At 37.2% G+C, this 24,693-nt stretch overlaps 1 protein-coding gene across 2 annotated transcripts in view; it reads left to right on the top strand.

Moving 5' to 3' along the window:
- PTPRO (protein tyrosine phosphatase receptor type O) overlaps positions 1-24,693 on the top strand; it is a 260,435-nt gene that overhangs the window by 151,835 nt on the left and 83,907 nt on the right. For both annotated transcript variants that reach the window (XM_055280533.2, XM_055280532.2), the window contains exons 3-7: positions 9,459-9,617; positions 11,642-11,794; positions 13,730-14,173; positions 15,980-16,141; positions 20,616-20,812. In XM_055280533.2, the coding sequence (XP_055136508.1) occupies positions 9,459-9,617; positions 11,642-11,794; positions 13,730-14,173; positions 15,980-16,141; positions 20,616-20,812 (1,115 nt within the window). The remainder of the gene's footprint in view (positions 1-9,458; positions 9,618-11,641; positions 11,795-13,729; positions 14,174-15,979; positions 16,142-20,615; positions 20,813-24,693) is intronic.

Raw genomic sequence — 24,693 nt, 5'->3', positions numbered from 1 at the left:
TTTTCTACTTTACCCACTGACTTTAATATCTAATCTCAAATTAAGATGTGACTCTACTGTCTATGTTGACCTGTGGAAGAAAAATGGATATTTGTAAGACAGTAGAGTTTATCACTAGCACAATATAATGGCTCAGCATATTCCCCTTTGCTTGTGTTCTTTAGTGTAAGTTTTGCAACAGCTGCAATTTGTTAAATGCCATGTATGTGTGATTGTTCTGGTGATAAATAAGGGAAAAGACAATGATATTGTCTGTTGGGATAAAAGAAGGCAGAAACTACAGGAAGCAAAAACTCAGAACCAAGCTAGAGGACATATTTTTAACACGTCTGTCAAAAATTAATTAAAGTCTCCATTGGCAGAATCCCAGGATCAGTAGTGAGTCCTAAAAATTAGGAATGGCATAGACCCAAGACCTTCAAAGTTTATAGACATAATGAACAAATCTACTAGTTGAATTAAAGAGGAAACACGTATTGATTTCCAAAGAGTAAAATTAATTCATGATGGCCTATTAAATATTGTCTTGTACCTCATTTTTAAAGGCTCAATTACATTATCCCAAATTTAAGGAACAATAATAGGTTGGGAATATAAGAAGTGGGGATTAGTGCACAAATATTTCGGTGACATTAGGCATGAGCTGGCATTTGGTGACATTTGGGTTTCAGCTTCCACCTTCATAAATGAGGCAATTAAAGTACATGATGACTAAGATAACTTTTGAGCTCTGAAACTAACATTATCTGTCAGTTAATGATGTGCTTTTGCCATCTTTATTTTTCTAACTGAAAGCTTTTTAAACAAGTTTGGAAAACATTTGTAGTATCTGCTCACAGAGTTGACATATTTCTCCTGAGAATAAAAGAGTACCTTTGTAGCAGTCATTTATTGTGTGTTAGATGCTTGTCTTGATGAAATAAGCAATGACAAAGCAATTGGCCCCAGGGCAGTCCTTTGATATTTCACTATAGTTGTTCTGAGTCTGTCACTCTTAGAGAAAGCTGAAAAACGTGGCAAAGAATAAATTTGGCACAGCAGAGTCATTTGGCCATTTCAAAAGAATTTCACAACCCTTAGGCTGTGACATCTCAGTAATATTTAATTGATTGAGAACCTTCAGTATATTGCATGCCCCTCAGAGGGAAGGGGTAGTTTCTCAGCAGGTAAAGGGATACCTGGAATCAGTTGCTTGGAAATTGAGGAAATGTCACATACAAACAGCTGTGTCATGTGTCAGTGAAGTTCTACAGATAGTGGCTGTACACATTAAAGAATACACATGGAGACACTCTACAAATATAATATTCTGTACGGACCTATTCTAAATAAAAATAATTCATGAATTTTTATTTTAGTTATCAGGTACATTCTCTGTGCCATGTCCTAGGTACCAAAGAAATAAAGATAGATAAAAATACCCATAATCAAAGATGTTATACTATAGTGGAAGAGACAAATAAAAACCATTACAAATAATATGATAACTGCTATTGTAACCAGAAAGGGGTCACAATCCAGACCCCCAAGAGAGGGTTCTTGGATCTCACGCAAGAAAGAATTCAGGGCTAGTGCGCACTGCAAAGCGAAAGCAAGTTCATTAAGAAAGTGAAGGAATGAAAGAATGGCTACTCCATAGGCAGAGCAGCCCAAGGACTGCTGGTTGCCCATTTTTATGGTTATTTCTTGATTACATGCTAAACAACGGGGTGGATTATTCATGAGTTTTCCAAAAAGGGTGGACAATTCCCGGAACTGAGGGTTTGTGTCCCTTTTAGACCATATAGAGTAACTTTCTGACATTGCCATGGCATTTGTAAACGGTCATGGCACTGGTGGGTGTCTCTTAGCATGCTAATGTATTATAATTAGCATATAATAAGCCAGTGAGGACAACCAGAGGTCAGTCTCATCACCATCTTGGTTTTGGTGGTGTTTGGCCAGCTTCTTTACTGCAACCTGTTTTATCACGAAGGTCCACCCCAGTAGGTCTCAGCCTTATTCTACCCAGTCCCTATTCAAGATAGGGTTGCCCTGGTTCAAATGCCTCTGACACTGTGAAAGAATTATGTGAAAGAGACTGCCTTGCCTTCCTAGGGAGCACTGGGAAGGGAGCACAGAAGAAACAATCATTGAAAAAATAAAGGAAAATTTGCCGCAAGAATAAAGAAAGTGTTACAGAGTCAAATGGAATCGTATATGCAAATAATGGAGGCATACGTAGCGTGGCACACTTGATGACTGCTAAAAGTTAAGATGGCAAGTGTTAGCTGTTCCAGAAAATAACAAGAAAGGTGGCTAGCAATGTTGAAGAACTTTAAGTACCTTGCAAAGGAATTTAGACTTTAACCTATAAGTGATGAGGGAGAAATTACATAATAGGATTTGAATGGGGAAAGCTCTCTCTTGTAGCAGGGTGGCAAGCCAAGAGATCCTGAATCCTGCATTGGAATAGAAAAATTATCAAGCAAGTATTTGGGGTAGTAGTTCAATCATATGTATAGCCTTGGGCAGATGATTACTTTCTCTAAATCTTAGTTTTCAAATCTACAGTTCATTCTAGGGGTTAGCAAACTTTTTCTGTGAAGGCTTAGATAATAAGTATGTTATGCTTTGAGGGCCATACAGTCTATATTGCAACTACACAACTCTGCTGTTGCAAACAACAGCAGCCACACATAATACATAAACAAATGATCATGACTATGTTATAATTAAACTTTATTTATAGACACCAAAATTTGATTTTTTTGTATAATTTTCATGTGCCATGAAATACTATTCTTTTGTTTAGGTCCAACATCTAAAAATGTAAAAGCTTTTCTTAGCTCAAAAGTCAAACAAAAACAGGTGGCAGGGCAGATTTGGCTTTGTGGACTGTAGTTTGCTCACTTGATCTGTCGTATCATTATAATATGTAATATAGGGATAATTAGAGTGCCTACTTGGTGGGGTCATTATAAAATAATATAAAGTAAGCTCCTTAACAAAGCATGCAGTATAGGATCAATCAATATAAGAAGTATCAATGGCATTAAATAGAAAGTTACTCAAGGTGTCAGAAGTGAAGGAGATTGAGACAGATTGGGCAGGGAAATATCAGTGAGAAGGAGGTGACTGGTTTAGGACAAAGATCCTGACTAAAGTGAGAATATCAAGTAGCCTACAGACATTGAAATTTTGAGCAGAAATGAATAAGAAAATTAAGGTGAGAATGGAGGCAGGGAGAATAATTTAGAAAGTTGTTGAAATGTACGAGGAAAGAAATGATGAGAACTTGAACTAAGGTACAGGATGTGATGGTCACCACCTCACTTGGACCGTGGGCAGCTTCTGCTGCCAGACCTACCTCACTGGCCTGCTTCAATGTAGCTGAGATGCCAGGTCAGGTCTCAAATCATCATCTAAACACCAAACAGCAGCTCTGGCCTCAGTCCAGTCTCTTTTCCCTGTGCCTGCCATCAGAAGTGAGGGTCTAATCCCAGATCCTCTCCCTCAAGAGAACTGTGCCAGAAGAGACACATTCTTCAGTTGGTCACATCAGAGGTTACTGAACATGAACACAATTGCTTCTTTAGTTTTTATTCTTTAGTCCAGCTAAACAGAGCAATCTCAGAAAGAAGCAACTCAGCAGTTAGCATTTAATAAGTAATACAGAGCTACTTTTGTTTTCTTTAAACAGTATGTACTCCACATTTGCTTGTATTTCTTTGTCTCTTCTCCAAGATAGTCACATCCAAAACTTTCAAAACTTTCCTATTCATGATCTCTCTTGAATGATTCAAAGATAATTAAGGGGCATAAAATATCGTTCAATTTGAACATGAGTTTTCATTATATAAGACACCTAATGAGGGAAAAAATAATCATACTAAATGTCATTTTTTATTAAAGAAAAAACTGGGAACTTATGCTAGGATTTCTTGTCAAAATAATGCAGTCCATTCTTCTTGTCATCCACTTTTTGCTCCTACCACAAAGCAAAAAGAAAAGCAGAAGCACATTTCCAGACCCAAAACCACAATAGTTCTCTAAGAACCAGAAACAAGATAAAAACTCAAAGTGGGGAAATGGGCTGAAGTAATGGGCTCTGGGTCTGGAAAAGACACTATTGAGTCTGGGCCCCAGTATAGCCAGAAGGACGGAAATGCTCCACGCTAGACAGGGCACAGAGCCAGGGTCTCTGTTTACAGCAAAGATTCTTCCTGTTTGACAAACAAACAAACAAAAACATATATAAAGACCTGAGGATGCAGGAGACACATATTCATCTTACTACCAAGGTCCAAGGCTAGTTACTTTCTGACTCAGTGAATGAATCTATAGTGATAACCACTATATCATCCACAATATTAAGAATGGCAAAATAATGTCGTATGTCTTGTAGACTGGGTGCTTTGGTGGGCTGAGAGGATGCAATGGCTTAATTGTTTTAAAAGCAAGGCATAATAAGAGAGAAATGGGGAGATGAGAAAACATCAAATGAGCCCAGTGCCTGTGTCTCAAAACACATGAAGAACTTATGCTAAAAAAGATAGATATCAAAACAACTATAACAGTTCAGATTATATTTTAAACAGCAATTTAACAAAAATTTAATTATGTTTATAATGTTCAAGGAAATAAATGTAAGAACTGCCTCTGGTTTTTGAAACCAGGGAATTAGTGAAAAAAAGAATTGGTAGAAACAGTGTAGTGCTGTGCCTACAGTTCCACCTAATCAGAAGGCTGACCCAGGAGGATCCCTTGATTCCAGGAGTTCAAATCAAGGCTGGACAACATGATGAGACCCTATCTCAAAAAAAATTTGCAGAAATAAAATAAAAACATATAGAATAAACATGAATAAATTAAAATTTTTATAAATGAAAACATAATTACTTAAATTAATTTAAAATTTAATTCATTGAAGTAGGTAAAATTAATTTGATTGATTAAAGTTTACTAATTGAAAAGCTTCAGTAGATAGGACAAATTCTATACTGATAACAGTTATAAAGAGCTAGTAAACTGGAAGATAATACCATGCAATTTGCCCTGTAATATAGCACAGTGAGGCAATTCACAGGCATGGAAGTGGGAGAGGCTCCAGCTAAGAAGGCTTAAGAATTCATGAAAAAGAAGGAGGGAATGGTGGGCACAATATTTGGAGAGATGAGTATGAGAATTTCCAAGACTTGAAGAATGACATGAATTCACAGACTGACAGAGCATTCCAACTAAGTACCTAATAGAGTAATTCAAAACTAAAACCACTCCTAAACATATAATTCTATATTATTGTTATTATATATCATCAGATTACTAAGGCTAAATGAAAATAGATAAATAAGCTTGAAAGGTACAAGAGAAAAAAAGCGAAGTATCTACAAAGGAATGACTATTCTACTGACAGAAGTCTTCCCTTCTGCAATAACTGGTGAAAGAAAACAAAAAAACATCTTCAAAGTACTGAGGAAAATACCTGTCTACCTACAATTTTATACCCAGATACATCAAGAATAAACCACATTAAGAATAAAGATAAAATAAAGAAATCTCCTAATACACAAAGCCTAGAGAACTTAACACCCATAGCTCTGAGTTAAATAACTGTTAATAGATTTCAGCAAGAAAAAAGGTGAACCTAGGAGGAAAGTCCAGGACACAATTTAAAAAAAAAGACAATGGGAATATGGTATATGACAAAGATTGTGTTACAAATTAGCAGCAGAAGATGGAAAAAGAACCCCAAAACAGGCAAAAGAATTTAACAATTCTAAGAAAAGGAAAGCTGATTGACCAAAAAAATAAGAAAAAATCATTAATCTCCATGAGCAGGAAATTAAAACAAAGAGACAAAATTTCACATACCTCAGAGTGGCAAAAATTAAAAAGGCTGATATCAGCGAATGTTGGAAAATAATATGGAGAAAGAAGAACTATCATACACTGCTAATAGATATGTAAATTGCCCTAATCTAACTAGAAAACTTTCTGAGACTATCTGACACAGATGATGTGTAGACCCTACTATCCAGGATTTGCAACCTAAGGAGACATGCTGCAAACATTTATTGCAGCATTATTTGTAAGAGTGAATGATTAAAAGCAATTACTCTACTAAAAGAATAACAGGTATATTGTGTAGGTTATATAGTTGCAAAATGGACACTAAAATAAAATTTTTAGATGTTCTTGTATCAAGAGTGATAAATCTTAAAACAATGTTAGGCAATAAAAACAAGCTGCAGGATAGTTACGATAATTTACATAATAATTTAAAACATGAAACAATGTTGGATGCTTACAAATATATAAGTTTAAACAACATGCATGAGAAGATAAATACCAGATTCAGAGTAATAATTTACTTCTGGTCATGGTGGGAAAAGAATGGGGTTTGGGTAAGTTACATGGGGGAATTTCAACTATATTTTCTAATACTTTATTTGAAAAATTAAAACATCTGTGGACAAGAAAGTAATGAACAAAGATATTAAATGATTCGCCTTGTCCAACAACTCCATTTCTCTGTCCAGTCCAGGCTGGTCCTAAGAAAAGAAAGGGAAGTATAATGGAGTGACTGACAGGGCAAGGACTATCGGCTTAGATTAGGATTTAACCTTGTCATCACTGAAATGCCTGTTAGTAACTATAGCTCTGGTTCATACCACACCACTTAATTTCTAAAAAGAAAGACAATGAGAGAAGTCACTGGAGAGATAGTAAAATATTTTTAGACTATACATTTGAGTTCTTCTAAAAACAGTAGTTCTTGAATTGAATACTCTTCAGTAATGCTTAGACATCAACAGGATTTACAGCTGACCTGGGTCATTTACACTGAAGTTGAAGGAAACATAAAACAAACATATAAGCAGGCGTTTTAAGACATTCTCTTAGTTTAAAGTTTATGTAGCTTGTTGCAGAAAAAAAAAATTGGAAAATAAAATATCTGTTCTCTAATCCTCCTGTCTGTCTTGAATTTCAAAGTTTGACCGTGGCTTTGATGTGCAGACTTCGTGCCTCAGGGCATGAAAGATTGAGTGCCCTTCTAACTTCTCTTTTCAGTAGAAGAAACCCTGATGATGATGTGAAACAGGACTGCAGCAGTGGAGGAGTTACTGCTCCATGGCCGCTGCTTCTGTCTCCTTTCATTTTAGTTCTCTTAGGGCCAGAGTCAATAGCTGAATCTGGTAGACTCCATGGGTTAGTAAATTAGGTTGGGTTGAAAGAAAGAACTTGAAGCAGTTCAAAACTTCTTTGGGAGTTTCGAACTCAAAACAGAGTCTTTGAGGGTTGGTTGATTGGTTGGTTGGTTGGTTGGTTGACATGGTACATAAGTGAGTTAGTGAGTTCATTCAGAAATGTTATCTTCATGTAGGAAGACTAGGGATGAGACAAAAATAAAATTCAAACTTTTTAACCAGACTATAGCACATAGTCTACAGTGACCTGATCATAAAATATATTGGAGTCTGAAGGTCTTCCTAACTTTTTTGTAGATGTTGTTGTTCAGAAAATTCCAGGAAAAATCAAAGCATGAACACGTAGCTTCAATTATTTCTGGGTTGCTTAAACTCAAAAGCAAAGATAGATTAAGACCCTGAGCAACAAAATAGAATACATTCAGCTACAGATTGAGACATACTAGATCCTCAATAGTTATTTATTGAATGAACTAAGTCAAATTTGGAGTTCTCATGTTATTGAAATTGAAATTTTTTAAATGTAAACTTTAAACTAAGGACATTTCTTTAGGTCAGCCTATAGATGATGTCCAAGTATTCTCTCAATTCTAAAACTGTGAATCAAAATTTTTTTTTTCTGTCAAGCTAAAATCGTCAAAAGGGTCAGAATCTCATTTAAAGAGAGTTTTTTCAAGCACAAAGTGTGAGGCTAGACCACCTGGAAACACCAACTCCAAAAGAATTCAGTCAGTGCTCTAAAGTAGTGAAATTAGGATCTCATTTCTATAGGCGGAGACAGAGAAGATTTTATCAGGATTACAAAAAAAATTATTCATACAAGGATGACACCTGGTTACAGAAATTTCATTGGTTATAAGCAGTGTTTCTTTTGGGGAAGGGTACATTTAACACTTTTTTATACCGAGTGTAATATTTATGGGTTTTCTGTCATCTGGCCTAAGCAAAGCAGGACAACAAAGGGGGGAGGTTAATCTACAACAAGGGTCATTAATTAAGAAGGCAGGAGATTTTTGTCCCTGACATCATTTAATTCCCTCTAGCCACTGTACAGAACAAGAAAAATAAAGTGAGTTAATCTGTAATTTGAGAACAGAAGTTATAACTATATGTGACTCAGATCACAGTCACAACTTTTGGGGTTCCAACAGCTTTTAAATTTTACTTATCTTCATATTTCTTTTCTTTTTTTTGAGATTTCACTCTTGTACCCCAGGCTGGAGTGCAATGGCATGATCTCTGCTCACCACAACCTCTGCCTCCCAGGTTCCAGTGATTCTCCTGTCTCAGCCTCCCGAGTAGCTGGGATTACAGGCACATGTCACCACGCCTGGCTAATTTTGTATTTTTAGTAGAGACAGGGTTTCTCCATGTTAGTCAGGCTGGTCTCAAACTCCCAACCACAGGTGATCCGCCCGCCTTGGCCTCCCAAAATGCTGGAATTACAGGTGACCCCAAACCAAATTATTTAACATATCTTCTTAATAAAATTCATACAAGTAAAATCTGTTTAATAGCTTCTTCAAAAAGGTGCAAAATGCATTATTTACAAGAATTTTGCAGGAGAGTGGGAGGGGGAGGAGAGGCAGACATATATCGATCATGGATTTTAAAAAATGAGTATTTTTAAAGTTTTCCAGTGAATGAACTACTCAAGCAAAATAGAAATGTTTTCTTTAAATTTCTATAGAAAGAGTGGTTTGATAAACACCACAAAACATATTTTTTACAACACTAGACAGTTTAAAATTTTATACTTCATATGGAAAAGTGCTATGTTCACAGGAAGAAATAAATGATCATATAACTATCATTGGTCTGAGCCAAAATTTATTTTCTGTTACTGGTCTGTTACTAATATCAAATTTCCTTTGCATGAGAAGAAGAAAAATAAACTAGGAATCTGGAGATACAGACTGTCATGTACTTGTTAAATTACCTTGGACAAATAATTTAGTCAGTGAGTCATCATTATATTTATGAGTGGGATGGAGATATTAATATTTGCTCTTCCTAGATCTCAGGACTGTTGCAAAAGGAAAAATAAGTATAAAAGTTCTTCAAAAAGAGAAAGCACCATATAAAATGTACTTTATTAATTACTGCTAAGAACATTCAATTCATGGGCACTGAGAAGTTTAGTGCCCACAGACAGTGAAAATATGCGTGAATTTCTGGTAGGTGTAATCCTTGGTTCATTCAAGTATTGATAACGGCCTTTCTCTCTTCTCTTTCTTTTCCGTTTCTCCATCTACTTCACTTCTGTAGAACCTCTACCTGTAACCAGTGTTTCCATATATGACTATAAACCTTCTCCTGAAACAGGAGTCCTGTTTGAAATTCATTACCCAGAAAAATATAACGTTTTCACAAGAGTGAACATTAGCTACTGGGAAGGTAAAGACTTCCGGACAATGCTATATAAAGGTAAGCAGCAAAAGGAAGGCTGAATCAGTGATGACCCTCACTTTTTACAAAGCTTTTCCCAAATGATGTTCTCTCTTACTGCAAAGAGGTTTTATAATTCACTATTTGACCTATAAATGAGCCATTAAAAATAACTATTGATTTATGAAAATTATGTTATGAGGAAGCCTAGAACATCTGGTTCATTATTTGAGAGTCGTGTGTCATGTGTTCAGCATGAGAAATACTCAAATTATTGTCACTTACATGTTACTCTTCCCTAAGGCAGCATGCCTGGGGCAGGAAATAAATTCAGACTTAAGTTTAGAAGCACAAGTAACCGTTTATTTCTGGGTATGATAGATGGGCATTTCTGGGACTGGGAAGCCAGAGTGGTGCCTTTTGCAAAGTTTCACTTGGAGATGATCCAACATCCTCAAATGCGATGCTGTATGACCAGCTAAATGAATACATTAACATACAAAAATTAGTTTCGCTTTTTCACTGGCTTGGTGGGAACCTTGTGGGGAAGGGAGAGAAAAGAGCCCAGGAGAAGTAATACTTCAAATTAGTCAAAGGAACAAAATCAACTTCTCCGGGTGGAAGGGGCTAGAGGGAGAGGGAAGAGAGAGCATTCAGTTTCATTTGGGAGTGAATCCTAGCAAAGGAACTTGAATACTCTCAGGACACATCGGGTGGGGGTGGGAGGTAGGTAATGGTATCAGAATTGGCTAACTGTAACTGGAAACAAGTATTGGTGGGAAGAGAAAGAGTATTGAAGCACACAGAGCATGACATCCAGGAAAATGTCACTTTGACTTGCTGCTTTTACACACTCATTTCTTCCATGGATTTAGTTTTTCTGAGACACTATTTAAAATATATGTGGTGGGGCTGGGAGTGGTGGCTCACACCTGTAATCCCAGCACTTTGGGAGGCCGAGGTGGGCAGATCACTTGCGTTCAGGAGTTTGAGACCAGTCTGGCCAACATGGTGAAACACCGTCTCTACTAAAACATACAAAAAAATCGAGCTGGGCGTTGTGGCGGGCGCCTATAATCCCAGATACTCAGGAGGCTGAGGCAGGAGAATCCCTTGAACCCGGGAGGCAGAGGTTGCAGTGAGCCGAGATCACACCACTGCACTCCAGCCTGGGCAACAGAGCAAGGCTCCATCTCAAAATGAATGAATGAAATATATGCAGCGAATTTAGTTTTTTTAAACTTTGAAAAAATCAAAGAAACACAAATTCCACAAATTATGTTCTTTATTTACAATGAAAACAGATAATCTGCAAATTAATAAATGGGAAGTTATTTGTTTATAGATCACATGCAAATATATTTATGAATGATTAAAAAGCAATTACTGAAACTTTTGCTAACAATCATAAATTTTAAAATAATTAATATAATCCCATTCTTAAGTCAATTACTTTTTCAAACTATTTTTAGATTTCAATTCAATAAGTGGTACTTTTAGTTTTTTTCTCATTTCTTTTGAGTTGGATTGGATTTTTAGTTTATTGTTATTCTCTTTAAAGTTTTCTAAGTGGAATCTAAACTTTTATTATTTCTTTCTTTGGGCAGGTTCTGTCTGCAAACTGGCAAATAAACCAGTTTTAAATTAGGCTAGTTTTTCTACATGAAAACTTTTCTTGTAAAATCGCTTTTTTTTAGGTCACAAGGTGGCAAAATACCTTGGATTTTTATCTTAAAGTAAATGGCCAGTATAAACTTAACCTCTACAATTTCTTTTTATTATCTTCTTCAATTAATACGTACCCCAAAATTCCTATCATAAAAAAGTTAACTCCAATTGTCTTTGATCTCCTTAAGAATTTTGTCAGAAAAAGCCCTTCAGGATTGAGTCTAAACATTCAACGTTTCATCTCTAGCCTTCTACTAACTCTTTATTACTGACCATAACAGTAGTTGAAGGAAATACTATTTTGTGAATGTTTAACCATAATTGTTTCAAACTTTCCAGAAGTGTGTGACATTTAGAAGACCATATTTTTCATGTAATTGATTTTCTCTTCACAGATTTCTTTAAGGGAAAAACAGTATTTAATCACTGGCTGCCAGGAATGTGTTATAGTAATATCACCTTTCAGCTGGTATCTGAGGCAACTTTTAATAAAAGTACCCTTGTTGAGTACAGTGGTGTCAGTCATGAACCCAAACAGCACAGAACTGGTAAGTCTCCTGAAGAATCAAATATAGTGAAAAAATAATTTTCACTATAAAGAAAGAAAATATGTATGTTTAATAACCTAAAACAGATTTTCTACCAATGTAAAAAGAACTGGGCAAAATATTCAATAAGAAAAATCTAAAACATGTTACTGTAGTCATAGATTTGTAATCTTTGAATAAAAAGCTACTATATTATTACCAAAGGTTATAATTAACTAACTTACCCGGATCTAGTATACATCAGTTATTGCTGATAAGTGGCCCTATGGCAGAAAACAGAGGGAAGATATTCTAGTACAGATTATCAGATTATTAAAGGAAAATATTGAAATTCAAATGTATCTAAAACTTGTAGTGCTTAATTTTAGTAGCACCACTAATATGAAGCACTATTGTAGGATGGATGGATAGATGCATGGATGGCTGGATAGATGAATGGATGGATGGTTGGATGGATGGATGGATGGAAGAATGAATGGATAAAATAAGCATATATCTACTAAGTACCCATCACCAATATAAGCAACATCATATGTGCCTATATGCCTGAGTACTCAATAGGAATGCTGGAGAGGCCATTCTGATGAGCATCAGAAAGGGATTATGATAGATTATTTCTAACGTCTTGACAATTTGAAATTCTAAGATGTCATGATTCTTATTCATTAGTCTAAGACCAGGAAACTATTTCAGCTAAATCACTAATTCACCTAATGTCAACAGTTAAGATTCTATTTATGTTTTTCATTATTCAATGTAAGTAGAAAAACATTAATTGAGCACCTTCTACCTGGAAGTTGTTCTCAGTACTGAGACATGAAGACAAAGACTGATAAGACAGGATCCTTGTCCTCAAAAAATGGTACTCGTAATACACGAATGGCACTAATACAAGGCAGAATGAGATAAATATTATAACAGAGGTACAAAGTTATTTAACAACACAAGCAAGGAGAGAAGCTCATGGGGCCTAGCATGGTGGCTCATGCCTGTAATCCCAGCACTTTGGGAGGCCGAGGCAGATGGATCACCTGAGGTCAGGAGTTTGAGACCAGCCTAGCCAACATGGTGAAACCCCGTCTCTACTAAAAATACAAATATTAGCCAGGCGTGGTGGCTGGCCCCTGTAATCCCAGATACTCGGGAAGCTGAGGCAGGAGAACCGCTTGAACCCAGGAGACAGAGGTTGCAGTGAGCCGAGACCACGCCATTGCACTCTAGCCTGGGCAACAGAGAGAGCTGCTGTCTCAAAATAAAAATAAAAAAAAAGTTCATGGAAGAGGTGATAATTGAACTGCTATTTGAAGAACAAGTAGAAACTGTTACAGGCAGAGACTACACAGTGTGTCTTCATAATTTTCTCCCTGTAAGTAAAGTGTGCTTCCATAATTTATAAACTCATTTTGTGTTTATATGTTTCATTTTAGAGAGGTGAGGAGTGAAGCCATATTTCTAACGTGTGTTAACATCTCTAAAGGCAACACATGTATGCAACTCTTGTAGGTGCAACTATGTCACATGGAGTATTTTCATCTTCATAGCTATAAGTACACTATACTTGTTTTTTTTTTTTTTGTAATAAAAATCCAGGAACAGGATACATTTTTTGTGAGATTATGATAAACTGAAAAATATTTACATACTCTGCTTTTAGAAGTGGTTAAATTACCACTTCAACAAGCATAATATTGCAAGTTAATATATTTGAAGTGTGACTAGTGGTATGTTAATAGGTACAGATCATCCACAAAATGTTAGAAGTATGTATACGGAAAAAAAACACAGTTTATCTTGATGTAAATTTGTCTGTGTATTAGAAGTAAAATTAAATTCCACTTTTAAAAATCTGTTTGTGTACCTGACTCATTAAGAGATTAAGTATTCACTCTAATTGAATTAAAAATTACTTGAAAATGAAAATTCTCTCTCTTACAGCCCCTTATCCACCTCAAAATATTTCCGTTCGTATCGTAAACTTGAACAAAAACAACTGGGAAGAACAGAGTGGCAATTTCCCAGAAGAATCCTTCATGAGATCACAAGATACAATAGGAAAAGAAAAACTCTTCCATTTTACAGAAGAAACCCCTGAAATTCCCTCGGGCAACATTTCTTCCGGTTGGCCTGATTTTAATAGCAGTGACTATGAAACTACGTCTCAGCCATATTGGTGGGACAGTGCATCTGCAGCTCCTGAAAGTGAAGATGAATTTGTCAGCGTACTTCCCATGGAATACGAAAATAACAGTACACTCAGTGAGACAGAGAAGTCAACGTCAGGCTCTTTCTCCTTTTTCCCTGTGCAAATGATATTGACCTGGTTACCACCCAAACCACCCACTGCTTTTGATGGGTTCCATATCCATATTGAACGAGAAGGTAAAGCAGTAGGAAATTAGAGGAAATAAGGACTGATACAAAGGAAGGGGAACTGAAATGTTTTTAAATTTGAGTTTAGAAAGACTGATCGTAGACAGTTACTAAGTTACTAGTCGAAGAATAATGGTAAAGAAAGAGAATAATTTAATTGGGTATCCAATGCAGATTGAGAGCAGAAAACCCAAATAAATAGACTGGATAAGAATCAGAAGGTTCGGGTGATTCACAAGTTGTAAGTACTGCCAACTGTATACATTTTACTGCCCGCTATTTCTCATGTCTCAGAACAATGAGGAAAACATCATATTTGGAAATATTTTGAATTAAAGATCTAACTATCCCAGAATATTACAGCATATCCTAGAGAAATTTTGTTTTCTCATATGCAAATTTTTAAACATGGCAGCAAAGTAATACTTATGAAAACATTACTACTTCCTCAAGAATATGAGGCACGTGTCCTGCTAACCAGCTGCTCTTGTTCCCTTTAGGGTGCGCCCCTCTGGAACAAGCACCACAGTTTTCCAAAGAGAAGCTGAGAGTAAAATGGAAAATACACAGCTACTGACATTTCCATATAGCTACTAAGATTCATTCTTTATATTTTAGCCCACTAACTTAGGAAAGTAGAGCCATGACTTCCAACAAGTTTGGGTCATGATGCCTATCTCAATTGGTGTTTGGCAGATTTTTACTGTTATTTGTTGTTTAGTTTTTACAGTAATATACTTCATTTTCCATTTTCTGATCTAGTAGTTTGAGTGGTAGAGGTTATAATTTGTAAAAATTTGAAGTTACAATGATAGCCTTATTTTTAGAGTGAGAGTTTAAGGCCCATGTAGTCTCATATACTGACATATTGTTTACTCCTATTTTACTTAATAGCATGAGATACAAAATCTGTGGATTCTTCTATACAAGATGATACAGCATTCAACCATACCCAAATATTACATAAAATGAAAATTCTTATTTGAGTCAAAAGTCATTTTCCTGGAATTGCCTATATTTTTTAAAGTTTCCCTAATCTATCATTTATTTTTCTGTTCCTAAATATGTCCCTATGGCAAATAGGATCTTGTCATTACAAAAATTTTTTACTGCCTCTTCTCATGAACATTCTATTATGCATTTGTCTGACTACAGTGTCTTCTTTTGAAGGCTGTTGTAGTCACCAACTGATCATAATGACTTCAAATGAAGTAATAAGCAGCAGAGGATGGATGGACTGTGATGCAATGTGAAATAATTCTTTAAGAAGATCTTAAAGCAAATGGATGAAGGAAAAATATTACCATGATTATTACTTATTAATTTTACTTTAAGTTCAGGGGTACATCAGAAAATACACCTTAAAAATTAGACGTATTTTAAATGAATGTTAAAGCACTTCTGGATGGTTAATACTACCACAAAGAACTTACAAGATATGTGATCCTGGTTATTTTTTAGCCCTTACCTCGTGATGAGAAAGCCAACAGTTGTTATCTTTTCCTGATTATCTACTTCTATTTTGTACACACAATTTTGCTGGGTAGGAGTACATAAAGATACACAGTGTAGACCCATCCCTAGTTTTATTGATTTGAATGTCATATTTGAGTTTTGTTATTTGGAAGATTGTAAAAATATTGAACTCTTATTTATTATTCTTTAATAGTACCTTTAGTTTAGAGGTGTAATTGAACTTGACAAAAGGAAGGAACATTTAAAATACCTAATTTTTTTTTCATTAATTGACTTGTCTATACCCAGGGCCTTTCCAGGTGTTGATTCATGTATCTTCTCTTTTTTATAATGATTTAGAGAACTTTACTGAATATTTGATGGTGGATGAAGAAGCACATGAATTTATTGCAGAACTGAAGGAACCTGGGAAATATAAGTTATCTGTGACAACCTTTAGTTCCTCAGGATCTTGTGAAACTCGAAAAAGTCAGTCAGCAAAATCACTCAGCTTTTATATCAGTAAGTCACAAAGAGATCATTTCACACTTACTGGGGAGCTAGAACAATGGAACTGGTGGGATTAATGATGCTCAGATGTCAATTATTGACAAACTAGGGATGATGATAAGTCTTCAAGATCAGGAGAGGCTGAGATCCACAAGCTTTGGATAGCAGAGGAAATATATGCTTGTTTAATAGTAGCAATCCTATCCAGGAGTTTAACTTGAGGATTTTTTTTTACTATTGTGATACTTGAACATTTATTAAACTGACCTTCCACATTAGCCATAACAAAGCCTCCAAGGATGTGGACATACAGTTTGGGAAATTCGACATTTGTTTGAGCCCATAATGAAATGATATTATAGGACTGTGAAAAATCTCATTAGAGTATTGAGCTTGTGAGGCTCAAAAGAAAGGCAAAGATTCAAGTGTGGGTACACCCAGGTGGTCTCCATAAAACTGGCGGAAAAAGTCATAGCTAGAGCAACCTGAAAGCACCAGTGTCAAGTCCTAGAGTGGCCTCTACCATTCCATAAGGGTAACAGCACAGCAAAAGCTAGCCTTTGAAGGTTGCACAAACAGTGCCTGCCTCTATAATGTTTAGCTAAACTGACTATGTTTACTGGAAGTACAGAGGTCAAAAATCAGTAACCTACCCTATCAGGAGTTATATGTGCCTCCGATCAGTAGAAAGAAAAACCAGAAGGCAAAGAATAAAAATTGCTTTCAGAAAAGGATAACCACCACATATCCTATTGCCATCTGGAAAGGCAAAATACCACCTTTCGTTGAAGGATGGATGAGAGCAGAAGAGGAGCTCAGTTTATGTAGCAGCTTAAAAATGTTGAAAATATCCCATATAATATTTTTACTTAAGAGAAAAACCAAAAATGTCACCTCTGGCAAAAGAAAGGCCTTAAAGATTTATCAGATGCATAGAAAGGGTATTCCCACCTTATGTGTCTTTCTGGTGTGCGAGACCTTGAACATGTGATTACTTAAGAAAGAGAACAAAGTTGAGTATTTCATTCTTACCATAAGACTAAAAATGCCTTACTGACCAAATAGTCTCTTTCTGCCCCAGTACAGATCCACTGCACGTGTGAACAGCCTCCACAAAAACTCCACAACAATTCTGGTCTTTCTGACTTTTCTCTTCTCTGAATTCCTATTCTGTCTCACAGTACACAGCACAAAACACAGAACTTATTAGTGTGTGGTATTTTTCTAGATTTATTTTATGTACATCTTGCTTCTCATGTCAAATTGTAAAATCCTAGGCTGGAGTTATACTGTTTGCATATTTATTCATTCTTTTGTACATTCAAGAAATACTTACGGAACCACTTATATCTTTCATGCACTCTGCTCTATTCTCAGAGTATCCAAAGTGACTAGTGCTATTGAGAATACGTCAGAATTGCTAAAAAACGTGATACTTTAAAGAGATGCATCTTAATATTTATCTAGAAAAATATAGGCTCCCAGAAGTTTTGTTTTTTCTCTGTTGCTAAAAGAACGACTTTTTAAGGAGATTCTGTTCTGTGGTAATGAGCTATTCAGATGTACCGTGTATACTTCTTTGGTTTAAAAAATGGATACCACAGATATAAATACTTACACCTAATTGGGTAAATGAGCAGCAAATTAGGGTGGCTTACGTTTGCTCAGCATAATGTAGTCACACACCAGCTAAAGTATATTTGCAGCTCGTTTTTCCTGACCAAACTGTTTCACATATTCTGGTGTTGAGCGGTTACATTACAATTTATTATATGTTTATGTCGTTGCATTATAATTTACATTTATGTAGCTTTGAAGTCCTTCCCAGAGATGAGAATTCAGGTAGGAATTTGCACTAGTCTGCAAATAGCCTTATGAAGAGAACACTTTTATTACCCTCATTTTTCACATTGAAAAACAAACTGAATCGCAGAAATTTCAGTGACTTCACCAAGTGTCAAAATTAAGATTAGAACTCAGGAATATTTTATAACAAAACCCATTTTCATTCAGCCGGCAATGACCCATGTCCTTGGGTTGATTATCAAGTCAGTCATAAGGTAAAACTATTAAATAATTGAATTTGTTTTGCTTCCTCCAACCTTCGCCCTCTGTGCCCCCACAACACTAGTACTCTTCAGAACAGTAGTAACACCTCACATTTACATAGTTCTCTAACACATATTATCTCATTTGATCCCAACAACAACCTTATGAAGTAAATTAATCAGATTGTCACAAAGTGCTAACACAGGAGACAGGCGGTCTGTGTTGGGTCACAAGCACTTACTAGCTGTATGACTTCAGGCAGCTTGTTTATATCTCTGGGCCTCAGTTTCCTCATCAGCAAATATATTAGTCCGTTTTTACATTGCTATAAAGATACTTGAGATTGAGTAATTTACAAAGGAAAGAGGTTTAATTGACTCACAGTTCTGTATGGCCAGGGAGGTCTCAGGAAACGTACAATCATGGCAGAAGACGAAGGGGAAGCAAGCACCTTCTTCAGAGGGTGGCCGGACAGAGAGAGAGAGAGAGCAGGGGAAACTGCCACTTTTAAACCATCAGATCTCACGAGAACTCCCTCATTATCTTGAGAACAGCTGGGGGAAAACACCTCCATGATCCAATTACCTCCCATCAGGTCCCTCCCTCGACAAGTGCGGATTACAATTCAAGATGATATTTGAGTGGGGACACAGAGCCAAACCGTATCAGCAAAATAAAGCAGTGGGTCTCTAAAGTTCTGTTCTATTCTAAAATTCCATGATTTATCCATTTAAAAGATGCAATGACTGAGATTCAGAGAGGTTAACTCATTTGTCCAAAGTTGCACCACTAATAATGACCAAACTGAGTCTTAGTGAAATTATCCTATCTCCAAATTTTTACTATTTCATAGTGCTCCAGGAAGTCTCATGCGGGGTTGAGAGCATGGATTTTGGAATCAGACTTCCTGTGTGTGAATCCTAGCTTGACTTACCCTATCTCTGCCTCAGTTTTCGCATCTGAAAAGTGAGATTTAATAAAAGTACTTATCTCATTGGCTTGTTATAAAAGTTAAAGGGGCCAGGCACAGTGGCTCACACCTGTAACCCCAGCACTTCCGGAGGCCAAGGTGGGCGGATCACCTGAGGTCAGGAGTTCAAGACTAGCCTGGCCAACATGGTGAAACCCTCTCTCTACTAAAAGTATAAATATTAGCCAGGCGTGGTGGTGGGCACCTATAATCCCAGCTACTCGGGAGGCTGAGGCAGAAGAATCACTTGAACCCAGGAGGTGGAGGTTGCAGTGAGCCGAGATAAGGCTGCACTCCAGCCTGGGTGACAGAGTGAGACTCCATCTCAAAATAAATAAATAAATAAATATAAAGGAATGAAATGCATAACACATATAAACTTAAAGAAGTCTATATGCTAAAAAACAGTTTATATGCTGAAAAGCAGTTTATATGTGAGCATCCGTGTTTTAAGCTCAACCACTACTGTGATGTCCTAGACATCTTCCCAAGAGAACTACGGTAGCATCCTTGTGTCTGTGGTGTCACTGATCTGCCAGGAATAAATATATAAATATATAATGGGTTTCATATATCTTTACTATAATTAATATCACTTTTTATTATCATTTCCCTTGCACCGTTTGCACCGAACCTTAGTCTGTCCTCCCCAGTAGAGCCAGTTGCTCCTTTTCCTCTCCTGGGTCTCAGCCTAGGAATACAGCATTAAATTAAGGAGCTGAGAAATGCATCCTAAGCAAATAAATGGAAGTTTCACATTTGCATTTCAGCAGGGAATTTCTGTAGATAATAAGCACCTTAACATGTCTTGAGTCCTTACTAGGTGTCAGCACTGTGTTAAGAACCACTTTAGGAACATAAGAGAACAAAGCTAAGGATGGGCACTTCTATGGAGATATTTTATGGTAGGGATCCTGTTGTGTTCCTCAAATTATCACCCAGGTTTTAGCCAGCTTCTTTAATTGAGCCAGCCTGTTGTGTGTTTCTTCTCTAATATAATCACAGCCTGCCTTTTTGTTCTCACTGTTGCCAAATTCAAATGTTTTCACAGGATAGTAGTCAAGGCTGATTTGAATCTCAAAGTAATTATTCCTAGAGACCAAAGATCCTAGTAGCAAAGGAATTATAAACCCTGACGAAATGCCACACTGCCACGCTCTTTGTTAAAAGAGAAGTAAATTTTCTCTGGTGAAGAATTTACCAGAATACTGTCACATGCACACGACGATTTAAGTGGTGCTTTTGTTTCTGCTGTTATTGCCGAGGCTGCTGTTTAGATCAAGGTGAGGTCAAGGAGTAGAGGGTTGCAGCTGGGCAGAGGACCTGAAGAGTTGCCAGTCTGACCGCCAATCTTACTTTGAATCTCATTGTAAGGGCAAAAAGAAAACATGATTTTTTAAACCAGAATCTTTTATCTCAATCAGTGTAATGTGCAGCCTCCCCTGTGTTCCAATTTGAAATGTGCAGGTCCTTCAGGAGAGTGGATTGAAGAACTGACCGAGAAGCCCCAACACGTGAGTGTCCACGTTTTAAGCTCAACCACTGCCTTGATGTCCTGGACATCTCCCCAAGAGAACTACAACAGCACCATTGTGTCTGTGGTTTCGCTGACCTGCCAGAAACAAAAGGAGAGCCAGAGGCTTGAAAAGCAGTACTGCACTCAGGTAAAGGAGAAGAAATGAGGATGGGCTCGCCGGTCCCTCCTAAGCACAGTCTTACAGGGCAATGCCAAGGAGTCAATTGCAGGAAGCCAGGCTGAGGTCTGCTGGGATGGGTGTGTTCTATGACTGTTCCCAAGAGCCAGAGGGGCCAGAAATGAGTGGCAATGGCTTTTTGATGGTGCTGTCATCTCCCTTTCTCTTCAGAAGAGGGTCACATTCTTTTCTCTTTCATTCATTATTCAAGGGAATTTGCTGAGCATCTGTGATGTGCCAGGTACTAAGATAGATGTTAGAAGTTTTTAAACATCGTGCTCTTGCAGAGCTTATAATCTAGTGAGAACAATAGATAAGTGAACATACAATGACTGCACTGTATAGAATAAGGCCTCAGCTTAAAATGAATGATGAGAGTCCAGAGGAGTTCACGGAAGAAGGAGCTGAGCATGAGTAACATGGATGAAGGGGAAAGAGGATTTGGAAACTGGTCGGAAAAAACATCGCAGAGGAGGAGACAACCAAGCAGAGGGTTGGAGGGTTTTTTGTTTGTTTGTTTGACCTTTTTCCATTCTTTTAATTTTCGTTTTTACTGTAAAAGTAACGCATTCTTGCTGAAAAAAAAAAAAATTTAAAAGTGTAAAGAATATAAAGTCGGCTGGGCATGGTGGCTCACACCTTTAATCTCAGCACTTTGGAAGGCCGAGGCGGGTGGATCACCTGAGGTCAGGAGTTCGAGACCAACCTGGCCAACATAGTGAAAACTCATCTCTACTAAAAATACAAAAATTAGCCAGGCGCGGTGGCACATGCCTGTAATCCCAGCTACTCAGGAAGCTGAGGCAAGAGAATTACTTGAACCCGGGAGGTGGGGGTTGCAGTGAGCCGAGATCGCACCACTGTACTCCAGCCTGGGCAACAGAGTGAGACTCCGTCTCTAAAGTAAAAAACTACCCCCTCACCAGTCACAGCTGAAAAGAGCTTTGAAGAATATATAGGAGAAAGCTGTGCACAGAGGAGAGCGAGAGGCAGGCAGAGACAGTGTGCAACTCAGTAGTCCTGTGAGTCGCTAGCAGAAGGAATGCACACGCCAGACCAATCCCTAGTGAAACCGTGCAGCTGGAGCCCAGAGTGGACCTTGCTCTCAGATGCCCTGAGAACCTGGGGCCCAGTCCTATATTTCTAAATTCTGGCCTTATGTTTTTACAAGGTCAAATGTGGTGGTTCTTGGTGTCTTACAAACACATTTTCTTCCCTAAAGGCAAAAGGAAAAAAAAATTTATCAATTCATGTGGAGTACATTGGAAATGTAATGTGCAGAAAAGATGTTTGCTGTATGAGAGCTATTTGGGATGTTTCCGTTCCTCCCAGGAAAATTAAGCATTTAATGAAATTCAAACAATGATAAATTGTAAATTGATAAGATGAATTCAGGAATCATGTTCTTTGGAGCACTAGAAAGCCATAGAATGCTAAGATAAGCCCTTACTTGAGAATGAGGCGCCCCTTGAGTTGAATTAAATTAAGGAATAAATATGCTAAACTGATTAACTAGTAATCACAGTTCATTGTGTAACTTATTAGCTTCCTTTCCTGAGCGTACCCAAGATGACTGACTCATTACATTGACAGAAAAATGTGTTTTCCCCTACAGACCTTGACCTAGAACTCAACTGCTTCAAGGTACATTTCTCCCCTTGCCCTACTTAATGTGCACATTATGTATCTTCACATAAGAATACAAAGGCTAAAGGTAGAGATAGATATTGTAAATTATCAATAAGCCAGAAAAGACTAATCCAAATGTACTTTTACAATATCTTCTCAAAATGCAAATAGGAAAACAGAACATGAAATGTCCTATTCAGGATTGTAAGCAAGAAGACTAATATTTAAAGGGGAGTGCAGGAATGAGACCACCATGCTAGGCATCATCTCAGTTACCACAAGAACTTTTTGAGATTTGTATAATATCATACCACTATAGTCCATTATGCCACTAAATAAATGTGTAGAAAAGCACCAATGGAAAGAAGATCACATACAGTGGAAATAAGACCATCTCAGACTCAAAGGAACCTACACTATCATCTAGTTCAACCCCATTATTTAAGAGTCCATCATATACAGGTGCAGTGGCTCACGCCTGTAATACCAGCACTTTGGGAAGCTAAGGTGGGCAGATCACTTGAGCTCAGAAGTTCGAGACCAGCCTGGGCAACATAGCAAAACCCTGTCTCTATATTAAAAAAAAAAAATTGTCTAACATATATTTAGTTCCACTAGCTATGCTCTCTAGTACATTTTTCTCCTTATTCCTTTAGCTGACGAGGAATAGAACTGGTGGTATCCAGTTGGAGAGACACTGGACTCAACTAAATTCTCAGGAATGAAGATTAAGACAGTCAGAAAAAATATTGGGATGCTAAATAAGTGGAAATTAAGGGGGAGTGGAGTGTGAAATTATTTTGTAAAAAATAAAACACATTACTTAACATGCAGAATGCAGGGGCATTCCACTTTTCCTCCTCCAACACACACCCAAGGAGGTCAGGATAAGTAAAAAGGCATGGAGAAATATAGAAGTGTAAATACAGGTTAGCAGATCAGTAAATATTCAGAAATTGGGGAGGATGGAAATTTATTACCAAGTCAGGTAATCTGTAATACAATTACCCTCTTGTGATTTTTTTAAGTAATATGATGTATATGCCCATAGCTACTTCTTATTTTAAAAAGTATAATATACCTAAGATAAATTTATTATAATGGCATATTTTTGTTTATTTGTTTTTTATGAGACAGAGTCTCGCTCTGTTGCCAGGCTGGAGTGTGGAGTGCAAAGGCATGATCTCGGCTCACTGCAATCTCCACCTCCCAGGTTCAAGCAATTCTCCTGCCCCAGCCTCCCGAGTAGCTAGGATTACAAGTGCACACCACCACACCCAGCTAATTTTTGTATTTTTAGTAAAGATGAGGTTTCACCATGTTGACCAAGATGGTCTCAATCTCTTGACCTCATGATCCGCCCCCCTCAGCCTTCCAAAGTTTTGGGATTACAGGTGTGAGCCACCGTACCCAGCTATAATGGCATATTTAAACAGCTATGATTCCAGGTAGTCATTTGAATAGTTAGAATCAACTATTACCTAAAATATTATCAAAAGAAAGGAACCTTAACATCACCCTGAAACAATCTATACTCTTTATATCCTTTATTATTCTAAACATCCTAAATAAGCAAAATGGGTGATTAATGAGCTAGGTCAGCATTTACACTTATAGTCAGATGTCTACAATGTGTAAAGTTTAAATGGAACAAATTTTTTTGTTTTTTTGGGATTTTCTTGAGATGGAGTATTGCTCTGTCACCCAGGCTAGAGTCCAGTGGTATGATCTCGGCTCACAGCAACCTCCACCTCCCAGGTTCAAGCGATTCTCTTGCCTCAGCCTCCCAAGGAGCTGGGACTACAGAAGTGAGCCACCATGCCTCACTAATTTTTGTATTTTTAGTAGAGACGGGGTTTCACCATGTTGGCCAGGCTGGCCTCAAACTCCCAACCTCAGGTAATCTGCTCGCCTTGGCCTCCCAAAGTGCTGGGATTACAGGTGTGAGCCACTGCGCCCGGCCTGGAGCAATGTTGATAATATAACAGATTATGTGGTTCAATAGCATATTATTTATGTATATATGTTAGAAGAAGGTCTAGAAGAATGCGTATCAAAATGTCAGGATTTGTGGGAGGAGGAAAACAAACAAGACTTTCGATTTACCTCATTTGTTCTTCTACTGGGTGAACAACTTTTACAATAAGCATATATGTTTTATCATATAAAGTGTATGTTAAATAAATAAAAGAATACTGCTTAGTTGTGGATAATATGAATCT

This window comes from Symphalangus syndactylus, chromosome 5 (assembly GCF_028878055.3).
Source record: "Symphalangus syndactylus isolate Jambi chromosome 5, NHGRI_mSymSyn1-v2.1_pri, whole genome shotgun sequence".
Classification (NCBI taxonomy): Eukaryota; Metazoa; Chordata; class Mammalia; order Primates; family Hylobatidae; genus Symphalangus; species Symphalangus syndactylus.
Note: the sequence above shows the minus strand (reverse complement) of the source record. Positions and strands in the feature narration are given on the sequence as shown.